Genomic DNA, 24,196 nt, shown 5'->3' with positions numbered 1-24,196 from the left:
TGCCTGTGACAAAACATCAGAGTGTGCTGCAGTCTGCAAGGGGAAAAGTTGAGAAACCGAGAGAAGACACTCAGTGCTTTTCTGAATGGAAGAGTTTTCCATTCAGAGGTGTCTGGTCTGAGGAAACTACTACAGGCCTACTTAGGCATAATGCTTTACAACCAATCTTCCATTCATTTGTTGAATTAACATTCAGTGGTGATAACTACAGTATATGACTGTTGATGCCCATGTACTACAGTATATTGACATAGGGTCTGATTAAGATCTTGCCCAGATGTGATTGTGTAAGCACCATGATATGATTTACAACTGAGGCACCATTCTGACTGACCGATCTTCACTAACTAGTCACATGCATATGAACCACGCAACCAGGCTGGTAATTCAGGCATGTTTTCAGCACATCCTCCTGCAGTACACACGTCAACAAAATACCATTAATAAGTTAGATATTCTTGAGTGCATGTTTAGAGTGATGCATGTCATGTGTCACATTTGATGCCGATTTGTCATGCTAAATGGAAGACCTCAGTCATATGTCATCAGTGTGCGTCGTCTCAATGGAGGAGATGAAATGCGGCGGTGATGTGCTTGTTGTGAACTGTGGCTGATATCACTTGATGGAGTAATGCCCTCTAGGAAAGTGGTTGCTCTCCATGCCTTTTTAGTTTCATTGCCATGCTTGTATTGCTTTGATGCTCCAGGAGGCACTTAAGACTCCGACTGATGGGTGTACTGTTATTCTGTGTTATAAAAATGACAAATTGAATATTTCATATCTTTGGTTAGAGCTGCCACGCAGAGACGGGCGTAGGAAAATATTCTGGACCGTAAAATGTGGCTACCCAGAAAAAATATGAGCTTTTTAAATGTTTGGATTTCTCTCTCACTTGCACAATAGTTCAGTATCCAAACTAGATGTGCGGTCAAATGAAAGCAGATGTATATGTTAAGCTTGCGGATTGCCACACGGGGAAAGGCAGGGGGCCCTCTGGATTCCAGGCCCATCCATTGTCCCCCCCCTGTGTTTGAGCAGCCCTGAAGAATGGCTTTATCTGGCTGCGGCCGGAAGCTCCCCCATCATAACCAAGCTGATTTTCTGTCCCCTCTATTTCACTTTTATTATCGCTGTGCCCATAGCTGCGCCTCATCAGATTTGTGTCCTCTCTCCTCGCCGCGCTGAAGCTGCGCATATTTTCACCCATTCCCTCATATCTCACTCCACGCCGTCATTCAGCAGGCTCCTTGCCAGCTGGCTTTCGTGGTTTTTTTTTTTTTTTCCCCTCCTTTTATTCGGTACTGAAAATGCTAATTTATTTCGGTGGCGTTCTTTTATCTGATGCTGTCCCCATTCATCTGTATGGTGACAGCCCAGCAAGTCGATTTACAGTGTGGCTCGTGGAACTGGGAGGAATAAAGCAATTAGAGGGAGGAGGGAGAGAGGAAGAGGCGAAGGAGCAGAGAGAGAGAGAGAGAGAGAGAAAGAAAGAGAGAAAAAAGGGTAAATGAGAGGAAAGGAGAGCTAGAAGAAGGGCTGCGGGAGGCAGGCGAAGGCGGAGTGAAAAAGTGCTTTAAGTGGAGTTTGTTTAAATTGACAGGCTCTATAGAAAAAAAACGAAAGTGACTCGGGTCACGTTATTAGCATAATTAGCCATTGACAGTGGAGCTCAGAGCCTTTTCCATTGTTGTTTACAGAAATGCCACATACAATCCTACTGGGGAAAGAATGTGGGAAAATATATTTCTATGGCAATAGAGTTTCAGGATAATATTCCATAAGAATAGGAAATGATATGATGTGTGTTGCTTCTCTACAAATCTCCATATCTTATTGTTTGTCTTGTTCATTATGGTTCTGGTTGTCTTACCCTTGTCCACAGACTCCTGGTGTTTCTCTGGTCCCCCTTTACCAGAAGTTGGTTCTGACCAGCGTGTCCAGTCTGGCCTTGTCCTTTGAGCTGAGTGTCAACGAGCCCTTCGGCTTGTGTGAAAACTCCGGCGATGATGCATTTATCATGTCGAAGGTACAGTAGCACAATTTCGCCGCTCCCAAGGTGTGACACTGTTCCAGCCCAGCTGTCCAGGTGATGAAGGAGCGAAGGCAAAGGTGTTCAAAAGATTATCAATTGTCCTCAGGGAGAATCGCTTAAGCTGACAGGTCGAACCTGGCTTTGGCCACTGTCAGAATTTGGGAGAGTTGCTGTAGCCCTGTTACAAAACCCTGACATACTTTATCAGTGTGTCGCTTCATAGGTTCCTATGGGATTGCACTTAGGGTTTTCAGCGAGAAGTAGTCAAAAATGTTGAGTCATTTTTTAAAAATATGTCTTTGTCATTGTTGTGTTCTGGGACGGTAAGGGTCTGGGGGTAGATGAGGAGGTTTAGTGGTGCTGTCAGTACACTACTGTAGTCATCCCCATTCAGGATGCACAGATGGCCATTATGTTTTTATCATGAAATGTTTGAGGAAATGACAAAACCTTACCAAGGGAATATTCAGCAAATGCAAGTTATGTCATTACTTTGCCTGCTGTTTCTGTTTGCCTTGTCAAGAAAGTCCATGTGCTGAATTATTTGTTTGGCAACTTTTGATGAAAAGCATAGCATAGATGACGAAAAGCATAGCACATTAGACTAACATTTAATCATTGACCAATGAAAATACCATATGTTTGTGTGTAACTAAGGTATCTCAAATAATCAGGACCAGCAAGTGCTGTCAGGCCCACCATTCAAGATCCAGTTAGACAAAGCTGTATTCAAAAGTAAAAGCTAAATTATGTCAAGTACAATTACCTCAAAAAGGAGAGAGGTGGTTTGAGAATTAAGAGAAACTTATTTTGTTCCTGGGTGTTATATCTGGTTTGGGTTTTACAATTTCTTGCTCAACTTTGCGGTTGCAATTTCCATAAAGCCGATACCCATCTGTTCTCCGTTGAGTTCTACCACAGAGTCATCCGAGGAGGACCCACACGGGATGCGTGTTCTCATATCAAATCGAGAGTACGCAACACAACGTGTTCCACTGTACTCATCCAGTTTATTGGCTCCCTAATTAAACACAGAGAGATTCTCTTGCAGCAGTAGAGGCACAAACCTCGGTTGGCTTCCCAACTTATACTGTCAATTACCAACTTATACTGCCAATTCTGGGTCTCTGCGGTCTATCCTGTCTGTCTGTTGTTGTGGTACTCTCGGGGAGAGACAGAAAGCAGAGTGTTTTTTTTCTAATGGGACTTCCCTGAAATCAAGCTGTGCCAATCGGGCAGTCTCTCGTTTATTTCTGCTTGCTTTGCAGAGTCAAGTCTTGGGGGTGGGGGCACGGACGGAGCTGTGGGTGCGCTTCGACCCGCTGTACCGGCGCGACCAGGTGACCCGCGTGGCCGAGGACGTCCTGGAGATCCGCTACCAGGGCCACCCGCAGCGGGACCTGGTGGCGCTGAAGGGCGAGGTCCACTTCCCCAACCTGCAGTTCTCCAGCACCACGCTGGACTTTGGCTGCGTGCTCAACCACACCGAGAGCCAGCAGCGCGTCACCATGACCAACAGCAGCCCGCTGCCCGTCTCCTACCGCTGGGCCTTCCTGCTGGACCACAAGCACCACTGCATCAGGTTAGGCGCCAGAGGGCAGGACAACAGTGGACATGACCAGGGTTGACCAAGTAAAGCTACAGTAGATAGATCCTGGTCTAGCAGGGAATTTTCATATACAGTGTAGAGTCTTTGCTGTGGTGTTATTTTAGTGGGAAAGCCTAATTAGTTCAAAGTTCAAAGTTTATTGTCATGTACTCATTAATAAGCATTTAAATAAGCATTAAAATGCATTGTGCTCAAGTGTCCATTCATCTTCAAGAATAAGTTAAAAGAAAATAAATAATAAATAGATGAATAGAGTAATCCATGTAATATGCAGCACTTTTGTATGCAGCCAAAGACTAAATACTCTTATATAAAAATGAAATGTATTTACAGATTTTATATTCCGAAATATGTTGATGTAGATAAGTACATATAGATTAATGTGGTACGTTTTTAACTCGAAAAGTAGAAGCTAGAAGTACATCTATCCAAATATGTCATGGCATATCTGCACAGGAGGTTATGTCTGTTGGACTGGATTATGTAAGAGAACACTCAAAGTACAAAAGAGGTATTCTGAGGACTGGTCAGCCACAGTGGAATAGTCACTTCCTCTGTGGGCTAGCTGATGAATTAATCATTGGCCCATGCCTGATGGGGCTACGCTAACACTTAACTCCTCATTTTATTTACCGTGTGAGCCTCACTTGGCTGTTTCTATGGTTTGCTCGCCTGAGAGCTTCTTTATGAATGAGCCGTATATAAGAGATAGCCCTAGTGAAACTCCTCGTCTCCTTCTCATTGGTCAATCTCTGTCCTGAGACACAGAAATGGGAAAGACCCCGGTGTGTGCTCTGTTAATGAGAGCTCCTGATGACCTCCTCCTCTTATGAGGCCTGACATGCTGTTTGTGTTGTGTTGCCTTCTCTTGTGAAGACTGGCCCTGGTGAGTGGCCGTGTGCCACGCGGTACGGCATGAATAAGCCTGCCTGGTTACAGCATATTTTTCCGTGGCAGGAGTGATACATATTTAATCCAGGAAGCCACGGGAGAGGGACAGACGGCGTGGAGGCATCTGCCAACGCGGAGTCCAATTAAGGCTGCATTTAGGCAGACCGCTTCCTCTCCACCTCCCCACCTCTCTCTCTCTCTCTCTCACACACACACACACACACACACACACACGCACACACCCCATCCTCTGAGATGCTTGCGCTGCAGACGGCACGCCATCCGCTGCTGCTGTTTTATCTCCAGCAGACTGAGCCTCGGCCCATTCATCCCATATGCTTTCTCATCTGCACAAAAAAACACAGCAGCCATCCTCACGCTCATGCATGCACTGCACTCCAGACTGCCGCAATGAGTGGCGGCCACAACAGAGCACGTTCCAATAGCTCATCCAGATATGATATACGCCATAGGATAAGCAAGGCACCCCTCCCCCACCTCGCCTGCTTGGTGTGTTTTTCTCTATTTGTTTATCTTATGTACAGTATGTATTTATTAATCCTTACTTCTCGATATTTTATATTATACTACTACACACAGTAGTACAGTGTCAGGCCACTGCAGGGCAGTTTTACTGTAATGATCCCTGACAGAGGCTGGCTGTGGGCTGCAATCGAACCACTGGCCCGTCTCACTGTAATGATGAGTGAGCGAAAAAGAGGGGGAGAGAGAGAGAGAGAGAGAGAGAGAGCTTAGGAGAACGCTGGTGGAGAGTAATCTGAGCATGAGTGAGTAGCTGCGCAGCAGTGGCGTGGTACTACACGCCGCCATGCCATCCCATGCCATGCCTGCCCAGCTGCGGGCGCTTATGGAGTGCCAAGTCAACAACTAAAACGGCTCCCAGTGTTAATGAGAGTGCTCAGTGTCGCTGGAATTGTCTTTGCTGTGTGATAATTAGCCATTAAGTCTGTGTAATCTTGTTCGGACAGGACAATTTATTATCGCTCGCTGTAGCATTTTATCTCTGCGGCTCCGCGCGCGGTGGTTTTGTGAATAACTGAATGAATTACAGTCAGTTGCCATTGAGAAGAGAAGCTGCAGGAGAATGTGTGAAAATTTGGGGCAAGCGCCGTCCCAGGCGGCAATTAGTCTCTGATCCGGATACGGCCCGCATCTGTCCGATCCCGGGCCGGCTTCCGCACATCATCAGCCATCTGGAAATTGACAAGTCCCGCACTCCCAGAGCTGGACACAAAGCGCCATGCTGTGAGCCAGTCTCTCGGCGAGGACTCTGGGCTGTCGATGGCTGAGTGGCCGGCGTGGGCTTAGTTTTTACAGTGTTTAATTGTTCTCCAGCTCCTGCCATGTCCTGTCTCAGATAAATCAATAGCTCCTCCACTGCACCCCACCCCCGCCCCACTCCACCCCGCCCCCCTCCCTGGGGCCGAAAGAGCAGGCAGAGGGAGATTAATCACTCAGACTCATCACCTGGGCTGGCCCAGCCCCATTGTCCAATCAGACGATGACCTTTCACTATCAAGGCTGGATGGGAGGGAGGGTGAGGAGGAGTTGTGAGGTTTGGCCACGCCAAGGTCTTAGTTCTGCTAATTAAATCCCCTATCTGTAATTAAACCAGGGCTGATCTACGTGATTATTGCTGCCGCTATTGGCTGATCGGCCAGAGCTGTGGCTGACCTGAGCTGTGGCCGAACCTCCGGCTCACGGACAGGTTTACCGTCTCCAAGACAAGGCTCTTTGCCATGCATGGATGACTGGGTGCTGATGAGTTTTGCACAAACACACACATACTCTCCACACACACACACACACAGACAAACACACACACACACACACACACACACACACACACACACATACACACACACACTCACTCCACACACACACACACACACACTCCACACACACACACACACACACACACACACACACACACACAGAGGCTAATCCCTCCTCCCACCCCACCCCATGCAGGTTTGCTGAGGAGGCGAGCCAGACTCGGGCAGATCCGTGGGGAGGTGAGGAAACCCAGCACCGGCACCGGTCCCAGCTTCAGCACCAGCCGCCTCACAAACGCCACGGCAACAGCCGGATGGACTCCAACAGGTCTGCGTCAGCCGCGCGCCGCACCTTCACTCTAACCTGCACTTTACAGCACTTACTGTCGCCGGAGGCCCGGCGAAGATGGCCCCCCGATTACAGATAAGAGCTCTCACTTTTAGCCCGAGCCACATTGTAACCTGTCATACGAGGAGCATGGCAGTATCACACAAAGCCATATGATACACATGCAAGATGGTGCCTCGCACAGCAACCCGAGCCGGGGGAAGGATTCTGTGCATGTACAGATTGGAGGCATCTCAGCTCGGATTGTCAGCATGTGTGCAGCTACTGTATGAAATCCTCATGGCAGTCGTGTCCCAGGAGAATCTCATTCGAGTGGCTGCCTTTGAAAAAAAGAAAAAAGAAAAAAAAAAGAAAAACACTGCGGCAGTCTCCCTTCACCACATTAAACAATGTAACGAGCCCCTACTGTTTTTTTTCCCCCCCTTCTCCGCTGCTGTCAGTTTTGTTTAATTTAATTATTTTCTCTTGGCTGTTGGGGGACTAGTGCGATAAAATGAAAAGCTCACTTTCCAAGAGACAGTATAGTGAGTGCACACAAACACACATGAAATGCACACATGACACATGCACGAGCCCAAATGAGAGTCGTGGGACTGTTGGGAGTGAGAGAGTGAGAGTGAAGGGAGATGAGAAGAGGACAAACTCTTTTGTAGTAGTGTAGCCGTGCTCCCTATGCCATCAGTACTGCTGGAGAGTACTAATTATCACTCCTAAATGCTCTCTGTGATAGTGTGTCTGATGGTGGTGGTGGTGTGTGTGTGTGTGTATGGGGGGGTGCTTTTCATCTTATTCCCCACACAACAGTGCCCCCTGCTGTCTCCGCGGCTGCACCGCAGCCAGGCCCTGCATGGTCCCTATTGGCCTCCATCGCTCAGTGGGTGTCCATACCCTTGCATCAGAAAAAGCCTCTTTCCTCCTTTTTCTAATCCTCTCTTCTACTTTCTGTCCTTCTCTCTCTCTTTCTCTCTCCCTCTCTCTGTCCTCTTCTCTCTCTCTCTTTCTCCTCTGTTCTCGCGCCTGCTCGTGCCACTGTTCAATATAGAAGATTTCCCATGATGGCATTACATAATAAATGGCATCTTAATTATTGAACACTTTAATCTTTAATTAATAAGCGCCTTGATGAAACCAAATTGGTTTTTCTGCTTGGCCCACCCCAAGGGAGTGGGAGGGAGAGACATGAAATTTAAAAGGCTATGAGATGATTGCCAGGAAATCAGACAGATTTGCACATGTGCATTGTTTGAAAGGTCAAATGTGTGATTTATTCAAATAATAGTACTATATTGCTGTCAAATAATAGTACTATATTGCTGTCAATGCTAATTAACCAAAATGCGTAGTCGTATCGTTGTTGTTAGTGTGTTGGGTTTTTACATCGTCGTAATGTGTTTAATGAAGTGGTGTGGACCTGTTTCTTTCTCATTGTGTTGTAGGGAGTTGGCCACTCCTAAGCTGCACTCAGACTGTGAGGATGACGAGGAGAAGAAAGACCCTGAGAATGAGACGAAGGAGGGGCGTGGCTCCCCCAAGGAGTGCGTCCCAGCCCCGCCCAACGGGACCCCCACCTGCACCCCCATCAGCTTCACCCACAGGAAACTGGTGCAGTCTGGACGCCTCTCTCCCCAGTGGCCCCCCAAAACAGACCTCACTGTCCCTGGTGTTCACCCCAACATTGGGGTGGAGGAGGTATGTGCATATTTTTGTATTTAGACACTCTCTTTTGCCTCTCCTTTGTCGGTCAAAATATGTTATGCCCTGCTTGTTTGTTTGTTTGTTTGTTTGTTTGTTTGTTTGTTTGTTTGTTTACTTACTTGATTGCTGCTGGCAGGTGTTTGACATCTTGCCAATCTATGGGCGGCTTCAGCCTGGAGAGAGCCAGCCGGTGGCGTTCTCGTTCTTTGGCCACGCCAACATCAGCAGCCAGGTGCTGGCTCTGTGTGAGGTGGAGGGGGGTCCCACCTATGAGATCACACTCAAGGGCGAAGCCTCGCTGGTCACCTACACACTGGACACCACTGACATCAACCTTGGCCCTCAGGTACGGCATGCCTGAATGTCTCTCCTTTATTTTATTGTCTTATGAATACCTGCTGGGTAACCATGTCATTCATTGGCATAACTGTCTTGAGAGTTCCTACTCGCGGTCTCAGAATATGGTATGTTATGTGACTACTGATTCCACTGGCATCAGAGTGGTAAAAATAGCTGCTTGGGACATAAAAATGCAAGCTGCCCTGCCACACTCCCCAACTCCCCAAATCATACTGATGTGGCGAGGACTCGTGTGATAGTTCTGGGACTTGGCCTGAGGCGCAGTACAGTTAAAAGAAAAAAAGATCAAGCGTGTCCATAAAAAAATGATGTGTGAATAAAGTGTTAGTGTGTGAGCAGCTTGTGTGTGTGTGTGTGCCCTCTGGTTCCCCCGCAGCTGTTTGACCGCGTGGCCGAGGCAGAGATCGTGCTGAGGAACACAGGCCGCGTGGGCTTTGACTTCAGCACACTGCCGCAGGACCAGGCCGGTAACCCCGACAACCCTCGGCCCGGGCAGCCTCTGGTCATCCCCAGCTCGGTGAGACACAAACTCATGGGACAGAGCTAAAGAGTGACAGAAGAGCAGGATTCGGGGACAAATAGTAGTCTTGGGGTTATGTTTCTTTTCTGCATGTTTTTTTTTTCCTTCTTCTCCTACTTGCTGCTCATTCGTATGAGCGACAGCATTGCACTCATCCCACATCGACACAAGCACAGCATTCATGATCTTCCAAGTTCTGCATTAGCCAAGGAAGTTTATTGAAGGTCATCCACCCATCGCTGTTTTTCTGTGACCGTCTTTTTGAAGGGCCACATAGAGGCAAACACCGAGCAGAGAATCTCAGTCTATTACCTTCCCGGGGTCCCAGAGGTATTCCACAAGACGTTCCAGCTGCAGGTGGCTTTCTTCGAGCTGGAGACCATCAGCCTGTGCGGCGAAGGCATCTTCCCACGAGTGTGCCTGGACCTGCCCAGAGACCTGGGTAAGTGTGCGATTAATCACGCCCCCACACACACACCCCCTCACCCCACCCCACCCCACCTCTTCCTCACCCCAACCACCACCCCCTTGCACTCCCGAGTCACCGCCGCGGCAGACTTGCTTACAAGTGCAATTAATCAGCGGGGTGTCTGTCCAAGCGCGAGGACGAGAGCCAGGGGGAGCAGGCGCTGCCCGCCAGAGAGGCCCGACCGGCTCTTTAGTCTCGCGCACGGCACGGCGAAAAGCATTAGGTGAGCAAATGGGCCTTTGAGCAGATGAGAAAACTTTGTCCGCCTCTGATGAGATATTGATCGGCAAGGGGCATGCCTGGTGTGCTCACACTGCCTTGCCCGTAGTAAAGAGTGAACCCCTCCCCTGTCTTTCACGCTGGGGATATACATTTACCACTCGGGTCAATAGCAGACGCCCTAAATTGGCGCATAGTGAAGCCTGTTATGGACTTCAGTCTCTTTGTGTTTCTTTGAGTTCGTGCGGTTTTATTGCAGGAGGCATTCATGCACGAGACACAGGCGGACCCATGATTTGCACAAGGAGAGTATTTCAATGAGCCACCAGCCACTTTAATGCACTCTCTTTTGTGTTCTCCAAATGTTAGGGAAATCCCCCATTCACTCCCCTCACTCAAAAATGGAGAAATACATAATATATGACCCCCTTGGGTCATAAATTCAAGACTTCAGACATGGTTGGTGGTGATGGGTAGCATCGACAGCACTGACAGAGAGCTTTGGAGACATCCTCCTCCTTCCTTCCTCGCCAAATCCAGTAGAAGGCACAATGATGAGATACAGTACATATGAAACAATGTGTTCCACCCCAGAACCCCCTGAATGCACAAAGCGCAAAATGCACGTTATTGATCATTTTTATGCGTGTACGTTTTATATCAATATTTTAGCAAAGTGTGTGCTTGTATTGCACAGATGTGTGTGTGTGTGGTGTTGAAATAAACGTGCCAATAAAATGCTTCACTTGCGCAAGCATGTTGGAGCTTGCTTGTGTGTGCAAAAGTTTCATCAATCAGTGATCAGTGAAAAAAGTCCCATGATGGAGCTGGAATCGATTCCACAATTGATGGGCTGACACAGCAGGTCTGTTGAAGACTCGACGGAACTCGTCTTAATCAGGCCAGCGCTCACTGATCCATCTGAGAGTGAAAAAAAAAAAGTGAAAAAAACAGAAACTTCACATGAATCTCTTCTGTTTCAGCAGTAGCAGTACTTTACTTTTGCCCATGTCTATTTCTCCTAGTAGCAATGGACCCATGTCTCAGTCTCTCTCTCTCTCTCTCTCTCTCTCTCTCTCTCTCTCTTTCTCTCTCTCCTCCAGACGAGCTGAAGTACGGGCCTCTGCTGAAGGTGGCCAGGGAGAACGTGGAGAACGAGAAGCCCAGGGAAGAGCTCCTTAGTCAGCCCCCCACTGTGGACAGAGCTCTGCCTGAGGAGGACTGCTGCCCAACTGTAAGTCTCAGAGGCAATGTGCAAGCCAGCATTTTGGGCGAACACACAATGAGAGTGGGGTGCACCAGGTCCTTCCCCAGAAAATAAATGATGAAATTATCTTAAATGGGGCGTATTCAAAGACTTTTACGGTCAACCGATCACTGCCTCAGCATGCAAATTCAAACTGCAGTCCTTTACGAGTTCTTCAGGGTGCTGAACCAATCCTGATGACTGGGAGCAATCTCCATTAGATGCAGACATGCCTGCTCACGGTCAGCTGCAGCAGCTGCTAGCAGGTGTGTGGGGAGCCGGCGGGCCAGATTAGGTCCCAACGCTCAAAAAGAAGAAAGTGGAAAGTTACATCCTCATTTTTTCATGAGAAACAAACCCTTCTGCGTATATGTTTTTGTGGAACGGAGAAGAGGTTTAAGGGTTGTGTAATAAGCTGCTGCTTAATTAAATTAAGGCTAATGATTCAGATGTTCAAACGTGGGAGGCCCAAACCCACCTACAGTACAGTGGCTAGCACACTGCTACTGCTCAGAGGACATACGCTGTAGGAGGAGGAAAGTTGCCCCTTGATTTGTTCCTCTGGAAGACCTGAAACTTTGCTGAGCAGCTTTGTCTGAGTGTGATGATTGGAATGGATTGCTCTCAGGGCCCAGTGCTTAGTTCTGAACAACAGGGCTTTCTAATTGGAGCTCATTCTGAGTCCTTCAGAAGAACCAAATTGTTCTGTCGGTGCCATTGTCCCACAGATGTTACACAAATGTGGCTGTGTGTGCACTTTTTAATTTCCTCTTGAGTTCTACAGCTTCTACATAGAATATTTTTTTTGATACAATGCCCATTGTTAGTAGGCTCAGCACTGAAAAGTTCCCAGCCAATAACAGCTTGTGAAGTACATGAGAAAACCTGCCTTTGAGGAGACAATGGAAACAACCTGAAGAGCTGTAGGGCTTTGGTTGCACCTTCTCCCAAAAAAGTTTGCGAGAGCAGCAGCTGCTATCTCTGTCACTATCTCTGTCTCTGCTTGTGTGTGTGTGTCTGCAGTACGACGCCTTGCTACAGATGGAGGTGGAGAGGCTGCTGGTGAAGGAGAATGCCGTCTCCATGGAGACCACACCCGTGGAGAGGAGCGACGTATCTGGATCGGGCGGCAGAAAGAGGAGAAAGCTGAGCAAGTGAGAATGTTATGAATAACTCAGTATGATAATAATGCTGAAACTCATGCATACACAGCTCTCTATTAGTTAGTGGAGTCAGGAGAGGTGTTATTGTTTTCCCTCAGGTTTACACTGCCAGACTACATACTGGACTTTGGCTATGTGATCCATGGTAAAGTGCCCACCCACATAGTCAAAGTGACCAACACAGGGCCATGCCAGGTCTCATTCAAGGCTGATCGCCGGCTTCTTGCTGGAACAGGTTAGTCTAAGACAGCCTACTGTCTTTGTCATTGTTGTATCTATGGCAAATATTATGGTTATGTTTGTGTTGACCAACAGTGAATGTCTATTAATCAATTAAAGAATCAAACACTCAGACGTTATTTTGGTTGGTAGTTTTCATCATAGCTTTATCCAATGCAGCGCTTGTCTGTTCTGCCTGTCGGTCTGCAGGGTTCAGCACAGAGCTGGACAAAGTCAAGAACCTGCCCTACTGTGAGACTGAAACATTTGAGGTGAAGTTTGATCCACGTGGAGCAAACCTGGATTTGGGCCGGGTTGACACAGTTATGCCCATTCAGGTGAGACACTCGTACCATAGAAAACAGTCTATCACTACATGCTTGTGCTTTGAATTTACAGTGCAAAGGCAATTTTGCCATAAACCTGCTACGGTATTGAATTAATGTACTCTCTTCTCTCAGAAAGAGAGAGAGCAGGAAGAGAGAGAGAGAGGAAACGAGAGAGTGGATGAAGAATCACAATTATGTTTTCAACAAAATATGAATAAAAATAATGTTTCATTCTTTATTTCTCATAAAGATTTCCTCCTCCAGACTCTCAAATGAACCACTGTCAGAGTTAGTGACCCCTAGGTGTCAGGATCCATCTGGTTTTCTCCCCTAACGAGGCGCTCTCTGTTCCTCAGTCCTCTTTGACCACCTGTGCTGTGCTCCGTGTGATTGACAGGTGGCAGGGGGCCCGCTTGTGCAGGTGCGCCTGCACGCCGTGGTCACCATGCCCTCCCTCAGCGTCTCCACGGAAACGCTGCTGTTCGACAGCATCCAGTGCGGTCTGTGTCAGCTGCTCGCGCTGCAGCTGCACAACCAGGAGCTCGTGCCGTGCGAGTGGAGCGTCGCAGAGGAGGAACGCCCCAAGAAAAAGGTCCGGTCTTTCATCAATGGGCTACGGACCTATTTCCATCCCTGCTCATCTACACTAGAAAAAGCATCAGTGCATAGCCAGGAACCTGTTCTGACAGCAGTTGTTCATCCCAGCTTTGATGTATGATACATTAGCGGTGAAGACAAAACACCCGTAGTTATTTGGGAAAGTGATAGTAGAGTGGAGTGGAAGTGACCCCCTATTATTGTCAGCGCAAATGAACAGAGGAGCCTCTCCCCTCATTAGAGCTGCCTAATGAATTATGAATGAAACCTGGATATTGGAGGTATTAGCCACGGGGCAGCAGTGGCTTCATTTCTTCTTTTGTCACTTTGTCTCTGCTGGATAATTTTAGACCGCTGCTTTATGTTAGGCACGTAGGGCAGCACGCTGGGAGAGCTTCAGCAAAGAAGCACTTGTGGCCAAAATCCTCCCAGCGTTTAAAGATAGATGGACTGTCTTTGTAGAACAGACATTTATCCAAGTTCCCTCTTATATTGTAGTAATGCAGTATATTCGGATAATTAAATCGAAATCTCTGAGAATTGATTTGATTAAGAATTGATGTGTTGAAATATTGAAATATGTGACGGGTGTTCAAATGTGGACACTATTATTAATGCCGGCTGCCTCCCTTGCTCTGTATTTAGATTGATAAGCATATTCCTCTACATCTGAGGAGAAAAATGCGACTTGAGTATCGCCCCCCGCCCGTGGTGTTCGAAGTGCTGCCCTCTTCAGGTGTGCTGTTGCCAGGAGACAGGCTGAATGTTCAGGTCAAGTTCAGCCCAGCAGAGGGGGTGAGCACTGCAGCAAATCTCCACAGGCTCAGGTCAAAAAAATGCAATGTAATACTAATCAACATTAAACTGTGCACGCATACATCAAAACCACAGTGCTGTATGAATATATGCTGTAGATAATGATTAATTCAACTAATATGGCCAAATACATATGAAGTTTAAAAGAAAAAGCACATGTATGATATAACATAGACAGATTTGCTAACCATTTTCAAATGACAGATGACTCTTTCCAGCTTTTCATGGCCACCATTTTCCCCTTTTATGAACCTTTGTTCATTCTGTAAATCATTCTGTTCTGAACTGAACGTCTTTACGTGGGATACACGCAGTATATTGTGGGTGCTGTGCAGGAGACAGATGTTCTGTTCACAGTGTTGCTCTACCTGGCAGGTGAACACTTGAACACCGAACAGCTGCCTAATTGAATTCCGTTTCTCATGTACAGTGAGTGTATACTCAAGATGGTTATATCATCTTCTCTCTCAAGGGAGGAACTGGGAGACACCGTGTGTCTGCACCAAACACTTCAGGTGTTGAGATTTATCTGAGATTTCTTTTTCCGGCATGGAGAACTATCCTCGCGAAAAGAAAGAGAGAGAGAGAGGGAGAGAGAAATGGCTCCGACTCCCCCCCGTCCCCGTGAAATGCTAAATGATTTAATTTGGGAGATAAAGCACTACACACTCTGACACCGGTGGCGTATATCTTAATGTACATCTCCCCCTGCGTCCACAACATTCTTGGCAGCTATCGGCTCCCATCCGGAAGGAGCAGGGAGCAGGCTGGGGAGAAATGAGTCCTGAGAGACATAGATAAGGCAGCCGGCTCTCGCAGGCCCTTATCTTCCTGCAGGGATTTAGGCTAGCACATAAATGTGCACACACATACGCTTACACAGTTCATCACTCTCTCTATCCCTCATTTCTACCTCTTACTTTCTCTCTCTCTCTCTCTCTGTATATCTCTTTCTCTCACTTTCTTGCACTCTCTCGTTTCCTCTCTCTCTCTCTCTCTCTTCCTGCTCTCTCTCTTTCTGTATGAAAAACACACACCCACACACTGACACACACGCTCAGATTCACATACTCAGCTAAAAAAAAACCTGTCAACCTGTTTCTTTACACTTTACATGGATTAAGTCTTTCTTTGAATTTTAAAATTAATTAACCTGGAGGAGCTGAGTTAGTGATTCCACTGTAGATTAATGTGATTCATGAAGCACATACAGTTTATAAGAGATATAAGAGCATGGGAAAAACAAACACATAGGAGAAAAACTAGCCTGTTCTGTAACAGAGTTTGTTCCGCAGGGCTATATGCCAGATAAGCTTTATAGATGAGAAACACTTCTAAACCTTTATGTTTTAAGTTTTTCTAACCAGAACCCCTTACATGAGACTGTAGAAATAGGAACTCAGAGCATAAACAAAATCTATCAAGCAACAGCATAAACAAAATCTATCTCCCTCCCCCCCCAACTAACTCCGTTGTGCTGCTCTTGGTGGCCTCTAGAGGGCGTACAGCCAGAACCTGGTGCTGAGTGTGGCTCAGAGCACGCAGCGCCTCCTGCTGCTGGCCCAGGGGAAGGGCGAGGAGCCCCAGCTGGAGTTCTCCGCCTCTGTGCTGGACATGGGGCCCGTGCTGCCCCACAGCGCCGGCGAGGAGACCGAGGTGCTCGTACGGAACCCTTGCCCGTTCCCCGTCGAGTTCTACTCGCTGGAGTTTGACAAGCAATACCTGGAGGAGGAGAGGGTGAGGATTGTCATGGGTTTTGTTTAGGGTCACCTGTGAAGCTACTGTAGTATGTGTTGATTGTTACTATGTAAACATTGCTATCATCATTTGATCGTATTATTGTAAGAACATTTTAATAGTTCTGAAAATACAATTCTCAGACACCAGAATAGCTGTACTCTCCTGACTACTAACCTGAGCAGAACTTGCTCCACATTACCAGAACTACTCACTGCTGTTTTTTCTTCAGCCTGCATTGGTGTTTATGTTACCAGTGCAAGTGTAACTCAGTTGTATGTAAAGTGCACAGGCAGACAGCCCAGGCTGACTGTAGGGTTACCTTCCTCAGGTGCTGCGCGTGCTGAAGGGCTACGATGGCCAGAATCTGCTGCTGCTGCCCCCTCGTGCGCCGGGGGAGACTCTCCCCCCGGAGCTGCTGGAGCACTACAAGGAGTTCCACGCCCATGAGTCCCACGCAGGTAGAGCCGCAATTAAGCCCCCTCCCCTGGCCATGACACCTAACAGGGTTCAGATATCACCAGAGGTGTCTCTGGAGCCACCACCGTGCACTGGCTGATATGTGGCCCCATCCCCACAACCCAGTGACTGAACAGGAGGTGTGTGCAAATGCATGAACAAAGGTGAACGTTTGCAAACAGTTTTCTGTTTGCTGTGAGTTCTCCGCAAAGAGTTTGTGAACATACTGGGGAGCTGAATGTTAAATTGGATGTTTCAATCAAATTGTTCAAATTGAAGTGTTCAGAGAACGTTCACCACTGTTTGCCGAATTTGAACGCACCTCTGACTCTTAATGTTCACAGAAATGTCTGTGCTTCATTAGTAGAATACTGTGTAGCTCTTAGTCTGAGCTGAGAGCAAACATTTTCCCTCAAAAGCTCTTGTTCCTCTCCAAAGGATGACATCCAGCTGCTAACTATTTAATACAGTGCCACGCATAATACAAAGTGAGCTGGGTTGACTGAAGCTGGTTTGCATGGTAATTTCTACTGATATCTGAGCAACACAGAGATATTATGTCAAAATGGTTGTTTCTCCACCCAAGTTTCTTCAGTTCACTTAGAGAGGCCAGTCTTTTTATACTCCTCCTCTTCTAATCTGCAGACTTAAAGGCTGGCTCTCCTAAAACTGGGGAGAGTCCAGAGGGGGAGAGGGGAGGGTCAGCAGGCCTGGAGGAGATCCAGACTGACCCAACCATAGAGCACCACCTGGACAATGACAGAGAGGTCGTGGCTATTGGCTTGAAGGAGATCGCAAGTAAAGGTAGGCTATATGAGCCACTAATGTTGTTCAGTTTTGTTTTTCTTTGTTATTATCAAACTAAACCAAATTAACCAACCAAGCAAATATCAGACACCACTGAGTCATTACTGGGTTTGAATTCATCGCTTTGTTCTTCAGAAGCTGTGAGAGATGACAGTCGGACAAGCAGCAGTGTCGGCGAGCTGGAGGCAAACCCTGTGTCCAAGGCCAACGCCCGGCACCTGGGCATTGACCTGAGCCCAGATGGATTTGCCGCCAGAAACCGCAGAGGAGTCACTATCATCGTACATGGAGCTCCACTCTCCGGTACTGCATAGAGACTATAGACTTCCTCCCACAGGCTGTGGGGGTTTCAACTCACTCCTTGGAAGCTCTCAGAAATGACTGATGATTTAGTCAGTACTAAACCATTAGTAAATACTATCCTGTAATCGCCAAGACATACTTTAAGTAACTGTGAATACTGTAGCTGTACTGTATGCAACATGAAGTAAATCAGGTTCTGTGTCTGTACATGTGTACATGTGTGTGAAGTGGCTATTTGCTGTGAGTGTGTGATGCAGTGTTGTGTGCTGCGTGCAGGTAAGACGGCGACGGCGGTGGCTCTGGCGCGGCACTACGGCGCGGCGTGCCTCTCTCTGGACGCTGTGGTGCTGGACGCCATGGCAGCAGGGGCCACGCCAGCCGCCATGCAGGCCAGAGAGCTCTGCGCCAGGGCCGCACAGGAGCACTCCCAGAGGAAGGCGGAGGAGATGGGTCAGTCACACCACCCTGTGTGTGTGTGTGTGTGTTTGTGTGTGTGTGTGTGTGTGTGTATGTGTGTGTGTGTGTGTGTGTGTGTGTGTGTGTGTGTGTGTGTGTGCGTGTGCGTGTGCGTGTGCGTGTGCGTGTGCGTGTGTGTGTGTGTGTGTGTGTGTGTGTGTGTGTTTGTGTGTGTGTATTTGTGTGTATATTTATGTGTGTGTGTATTTGTGTGTGCATGTATGTATGTGTGTGTGTGTGTGTGTGTGTGTGTGTGTGCGTCTACTAGGACGGGGTTATGTTAATAGATTTCTCTTACTTGTAATATACATTATGAATGAGTTTTACACATCTATGTGATCAATGTGTGTTGGGAGTCTGGGTGTAAGGTAGTCTCCCAGTGTTGTTATGAAACGTCCACTATTCAGTGTGTTATATGAGTGTCTGTTTAGTATGGATTGGTATTTTTGTGTGTGCAGTGAACTGTATAATTGTTTTGTGTGCGTGTGTGTGTATGTGTGTGTGTGTGTGTGTGTGTGTGTGTGTGTGTGTGTGTGTGTGTGTGTGTGTGTGTGTGTGTGTGTGCGTGTGTGTGTGTGTGTGTGTTTGAATGTGATTACAGCCCAGGCCGCTGCAGATACGCAGTCTCCCACAGCTCAGGCTCCAGGTGTACTCAGCGTGGAGGCTGTAGCCAAGCATACAGGAGAGAGCATGGAGCCAAAGGCCCAGGCCTCCTCCATCTCCACCCGCCACAAACCCACCGCCACCGGGGGGAAGAGGACTGAGCGAGCGGAGACCTCCCCAACAACAGCCACCTCCCAGGTACACACGCCGTGCAAAAGCCATAGAGGTCCAAAATGGCAAACGCTTAAGTACATTTGACAGAGCTAGAGGGCTTGAATTTGTTTGAAAAGAAGAATGTGTGTGTGTGTGTGTGTGTGTGCGTGTGCTTGCAGTTCGAGCATATCCAACGTCCCCTCGTTGTCAGTGCGAGTCAGGCGGGAGAGCTGGACCTCATGAGCTGCCTGCTCCCTGAAGAGATGCTGGTGGACATCATCACAGAGAGACTCCAGGTGAGCACCATCTGTGCCTTTTGGGTTCATTCCAGATGTGTTTGCATGTAACAATACATGTCGTAACAGTTTTAATAACAATCATGCGTATGTGTCCATCTTTGATTGTGTTATCTGCATCTGTTATAGCGGTGTCTAGTCTCGGCACACTGTTTACTATGAGGTCACAGCACATCACCATGACTTACATTGATTCATTTTACATTGATTCATTCAGCAGACACTTTTCACTCAATTCACAAGGTGTTTTGCTCAAGGGCACGGTGGAAGCCAGGAATTGAATCCACTTTTCAGGCTATCCCAGCTTTGCATGCTATCCCAGCTCCTTAACCACTACGCTACCATCGCCTCACTATGTTGCCACCGCTACCACCACCCACATGATAGGACACCACCATGAAGCATACAAAAGCCACAGCATAAGTTGGTTGCTGTTTATTACCCCCACTGCCAAAAAAACGTATTTCAATCGCCTACAATTTGGGAAATTGTTAATGAATCAATATGGATTCTTTCCTGCAGCACACAGTTTGGGAAACATTAGGGACTAGAAAAACAGAAAAGCCTTTAAATGCAGATGGAGAGGAGTTTTAGGCCATTGATTTTTTACCTGTTACCTTTCACTTCCTCAAACAGTGGCGTAGTAAGGCCCTCTATAATGAACCCTGCTCTCTTCTTGTCTGGCTTTGACTGGTCCAGCTAAGTGACTGTCTGCGGGGAGTGGTGATTGATGGACTGGACACTCTTTACTGTGTCTCGCCGAGCTGCATGTTGCATGCTGTCCTCAAGGCCTTGAACAACCGACGCTTCATCTACCTGGTTGACCTCTCTAACAACTTCCAGAACTTCACAGCCAAGGAGAAGGCGCAGAGAGAGGTGGAGGGTAAGACAGAGAGGGGCCAAAATCATACAGTATAATATAGTATAGTATAGTATCATTTTACCTGTTAAAGTTACCTTCAACAGTTGAACTGAGTAAAACAAAGAGTGACTTATTAAAAGCTGACAATACTAGACAAGTGGCTTTGAACAATGATTTTTAATAAGGCAGTCCATCATTGTCGAAAAAGTTATAATTTGTTACATTGAAGAGGAATCCCTTGTAGATGGTACAGGCCTAGTTCCTTTTTCCTTTATGGGTTGTAGACCTACTAACACAGTTGGCAGCTGAGTTAGATAAATGTGGAGCTGTTTTTGGATATTTCTGTGTCTGAGAACAGCATGTGGAAGTGTCTCCCTCTCTCCTCTCTCTCTCTCTCTCTCTCTCTCTCTCTCTCTCTCTCTCTCTCTCTCTCTCTCTCTCTCTCTCTCTCTCCTCAGAGGCTAAGCAGCGTGAGGAGGAGGAGAAGGCGAAGTTGCGGCTTCAGGAGATGGATGAGGAGGAGTACGATGCGCTGACAGAGGAAGAGAAAGAGGACTTTGACCGCCAGCGGCTGCAGATGGTGCGGGAGCGCAAGCGCAGGTGTGTGGGGTTTCTCCATGATGCGTGTCCCATCTCTACCCGCGCCGCATTGATTATAGGTCTCTCTCAAGTGTCACTGCACTGCAGGCTTGTTAAAGGCTCTCTGGATTATTTAAGCTTGCATGATTCTCTGATAGCCGATATCTGGAAACTGCACATTTTGAGAAATGTAAATGTCTTTGGAGACTGCTGGGCTAACAGCCGTACCTGCGCGCCAATAATTTCACCAGTTTCATCAATAATGTACGCCAGACAATGGCATAAAGGGGATACATCTATTGGAATTTACTAAGACATGTAGGGAGTGATGGGAGGCATTTTTCAAAGGGAGGCATTTTTCAGCCTCTCGTACTTAACAGTGTATTGGTACATTGTTTTATGTGCTCCCAGATTTGAGCAGTTGAGGTTTTTAATGTTCTCCATGCCAATTAGGACAGTGACCTTTTGGCTGTCGACCTTGACCTTGACCATGACCTCTTGATTCTTGACAGTCCAGTGTGTGTCATTAAGTAAGTGGTCTGCTCTGTGCATACCGTAAGACTGCGCTGCTGTCGTCCATGCAGGGAACAGGAGCGCATGGAGCGAGAGCAGGAGGAGAGGAGGCAACAGGAGGAGCTGGAACGACAAAGAGAGGAGGAGGAGATGAGGAAGAGAGGCAAAAAAGGAAAGAAAGATGCAGCCGCATCCAAAGAAGAGGCTGCTGGGAAGAAGAGCCAGCTTGGCTGGAAACAGGTCAGTGTCAGAGGCAAGCATACCGCCAAGAAATACACTTCAGTCAAATTTTGTATACTGGCTGTTTATGTCTAAAACAAACTAAACATCATCGTTGCATCCAACTGCATTTAAAAATGTTCTTTATGAACTTGAAGAATGCTTAGTTCTGTGAATAATAGTTACATAATAATTATGTGGTTATTAAACTGTAAGTAATAAGAAAATAACGTGAGTAATGTGAGTAGTAATTAGAAAACACGATTATTTGTTTGTTATTTTTTCCAGTCTTCATCTGCGCTTCGCTCAGAGACAAGGCTGGAAGGCTCCAAAGACAGCCGGAAAATGTCCTCCTGTCAGGAAGGCAAAGACGCGCCCCCAGCTGTAGGCGAGGGCAGCAAAGAGGCCGAGGAGAAGAAGAAGAAGAACAAAGAGGCCAAAGCAGGAGGGCAGGAGGACACTCCGCCTGCCAACGAAGAGCTGGACGGAGAAGTGGTCAGTTCAGATGGCTCAGATTGACAAGTTGAAAAATCCAGATATCTTGTGTCGTACCTTGTTCTTTTTAGTCATGTTGATTTGATGATTTGCTTTGTATCATCCTGTTGACATTGTAGTGTATGTTGTGTGTGGTGTCTTAAGCTGCTGGGACCTTGGGGATCAATAAAGTATCTATCTACATTTATCTATCATCTACTGTATCTATCTGTAATAATAACTGTTCTGACCCAACCTGTGCCACTCTGTCCAGCTGAGCCGAAGTGACAGGCAGCTCCTGCAGCGCTTCCAGGTGTACGAGCACAGCCAGGCGCACCTGAGCCACGTGCTGCACTTCTGGGACCGCGCCCAGGGCGTGCTGCTGCGGCCCTTCGGCTCCGAGGAGGAGGCCGACGAAGCGCCGGGCCCCGAGCGCCAAGCCGCCGCGTCCGGCAAGAAGACCAAGAAGGAGCGCGAGAAGGAGCGCCATGAGAAGGACCGGCTCAAGGCCGACAGCGAGGTCAAGTCCATCTCGCCGGACCCCAGCCGGATGCCGCTGGTGGGAGATCCCTCCGAGCCGCTGGAGAGGGAGGGGGTGGCAGATGCCGTTCCCCACATCATCATCCCTGTGTCCGGCAGAGGGCACTCGGTGGCCACGGAGGTCCTGCAGGACGAGAGACTACCCTCCCTTGATGAGGTACCGTACAAACTCCTTACACCCATCAGCACTGGACATATGCTCTATGCACTGTCTGCATTTTATAAGTGCCATGTATGTTAAAGTATAAACTCCAGTACTACTTAAAAACAAAAGTTGGAATTGTTGTGTTGTATAATAACCAATATTATAATGCCGGTGCTGTGTGTATAAACAGTTCACAGAGACTATTCACATATTTTCATATGCTGTAGCTGTATTGTGAGAAAAATAGAGACTGAATTGTATTCACAGCGGGGCTTGATTTGTTGAATTTGATGGTGCGAGTGGCATCTGTGACATTATAGTTTTCAACATGTGCTCAGTCCTGTATTATTATTCAGAATGGACTCTTATATCGGCCCCTCATATCTTCTCCCAGGTGCTGGACGGTTTGGGCCTGGGCCTCAAAGGCCCCCCCATCCCTCCGCCCAGCGTCTTCTCCGTGGTGCCCTACCCCGACAGGCGCTCGGAGCCCAGCCTGCAGTGCCTCCCTGGCTGCTTCACCTTCCTCCGGCTGCTCTCCCCCGAGGACCTGGCCGAGGAGAAGAAAGAGGCCGAGCTGGAGGCAGAGCTGCAGGCAGCGCTGCTGAAGGTGACCACACCGCTTCATCTCAGCAGTGTTTGTTGATTTTTTAGATGATTTTAACAGTGTTGTTTTAGCCTAGAAATCTAGACGCACCCTAGCGGGCAAAAATATTTTTTGCCTAGCGGGATGGTCTAGGGTCGCACCGTAAAGGACAAGCCTGCGTTCGACACCAGGCCAGCCTGTCTAATCAGAACGCTCGATCTGTGTACAGAGTCCTTGAGCCCGCCTTAGCACGGTGACGACAGAGCTGCGAGGCACCTTCGGCTTCCGATATTGACGCCAGTGGGCTGGGGCTTGACCATGCGTCCGTGTTCGACGAGTTGGGTGTGAGACCGTGTTGCAACAACCACAGAGAACGAAAAATGGATGAGGCTAACGAAGCGCACTCGTTTGAATCGGCTTTGGAAGAGTTAGACTTGGGCTTTTCTTTGAAGGTTGAGCAGAAAGAAGCACTCAAGTCATTCGTTTTAAAGCAGGATGTATTTGCCGTTTGCCGACCGGCTACGATTGGTCACAAGATCGATTTGATTCGATAGAATTCCAAATGTTTCCAAATGAATTCCAAATTATGCTGGGTTATATAATATACAAGAAGGTCCATATATTATTCCAATAACTAAATAAAAGTCTGGGGTTAATGTCTAAAAAAAGTGCTCTTTCAAATCAAAATCTACTTCTGAAGAATTTACACTCAAAGGTAGAGTGTGTGAGAGAAATGTACAGCATGAGAAAGACTTGTGCATTTACTGTAATAATTGAACAGTAATTTTCAAACTCAGCCTCTCTCCATATTAAGCCAGTGGAGTCCTCTGTTTCGTCTGTTTTAGGAGGATGCACTATCGCCAGCCAAAGGCAAGTCCAAGAAGGTTGAGCAAAGCAAGGATAGCCAAAAGGAAAAGCGTCGCCCTGCCTCCAAGAAAGCCCCAAAGTCCTCTGACTCTCAAACAGCCCCGTTGAACGTCATCACCCCACTCTATGATGCTGAGCTCAGCACCCAGCCGGATCACACAGGCCAACAGGAGCACAACCACAACCACAGGTGCTTGGCAAAAGCACACACGTACACACAAGAAAGCACACAGAAACACAGAATCACTCTCACACACTCACACATACACACACACACACACACACACAC

At 47.6% G+C, this 24,196-nt stretch overlaps 1 protein-coding gene across 1 annotated transcript in view; it reads left to right on the top strand.

Annotated features, from left to right (window-relative positions):
* hydin (HYDIN axonemal central pair apparatus protein) overlaps positions 1 to 24,196 on the top strand; it is an 84,665-nt gene that overhangs the window by 35,561 nt on the left and 24,908 nt on the right. Inside the window, exons 22-47 of the mRNA XM_062547928.1 lie at positions 1,884 to 2,027; positions 3,302 to 3,615; positions 6,526 to 6,657; positions 8,115 to 8,367; positions 8,510 to 8,719; positions 9,110 to 9,250; positions 9,521 to 9,695; positions 11,045 to 11,175; positions 12,211 to 12,341; positions 12,449 to 12,585; positions 12,780 to 12,907; positions 13,296 to 13,490; positions 14,141 to 14,290; positions 15,809 to 16,048; positions 16,380 to 16,509; positions 17,402 to 17,617; positions 17,894 to 18,067; positions 18,675 to 18,874; positions 19,009 to 19,125; positions 19,825 to 20,008; positions 20,446 to 20,587; positions 21,151 to 21,319; positions 21,587 to 21,793; positions 22,047 to 22,469; positions 22,852 to 23,064; positions 23,886 to 24,097. Of these exons, the coding sequence (XP_062403912.1) occupies positions 1,884 to 2,027; positions 3,302 to 3,615; positions 6,526 to 6,657; positions 8,115 to 8,367; positions 8,510 to 8,719; positions 9,110 to 9,250; positions 9,521 to 9,695; positions 11,045 to 11,175; positions 12,211 to 12,341; positions 12,449 to 12,585; positions 12,780 to 12,907; positions 13,296 to 13,490; positions 14,141 to 14,290; positions 15,809 to 16,048; positions 16,380 to 16,509; positions 17,402 to 17,617; positions 17,894 to 18,067; positions 18,675 to 18,874; positions 19,009 to 19,125; positions 19,825 to 20,008; positions 20,446 to 20,587; positions 21,151 to 21,319; positions 21,587 to 21,793; positions 22,047 to 22,469; positions 22,852 to 23,064; positions 23,886 to 24,097 (4,868 nt within the window). The remainder of the gene's footprint in view (positions 1 to 1,883; positions 2,028 to 3,301; positions 3,616 to 6,525; positions 6,658 to 8,114; positions 8,368 to 8,509; positions 8,720 to 9,109; positions 9,251 to 9,520; positions 9,696 to 11,044; positions 11,176 to 12,210; positions 12,342 to 12,448; positions 12,586 to 12,779; positions 12,908 to 13,295; positions 13,491 to 14,140; positions 14,291 to 15,808; positions 16,049 to 16,379; positions 16,510 to 17,401; positions 17,618 to 17,893; positions 18,068 to 18,674; positions 18,875 to 19,008; positions 19,126 to 19,824; positions 20,009 to 20,445; positions 20,588 to 21,150; positions 21,320 to 21,586; positions 21,794 to 22,046; positions 22,470 to 22,851; positions 23,065 to 23,885; positions 24,098 to 24,196) is intronic.

The sequence above is a fragment of the Sardina pilchardus genome, chromosome 10, assembly GCF_963854185.1.
Source record: "Sardina pilchardus chromosome 10, fSarPil1.1, whole genome shotgun sequence".
NCBI lineage: Eukaryota > Metazoa > Chordata > Actinopteri > Clupeiformes > Clupeidae > Sardina > Sardina pilchardus.
The sequence above is the reverse complement of the archived record's forward strand: the minus strand, read 5'-3'. Positions and strand labels throughout refer to the sequence as shown.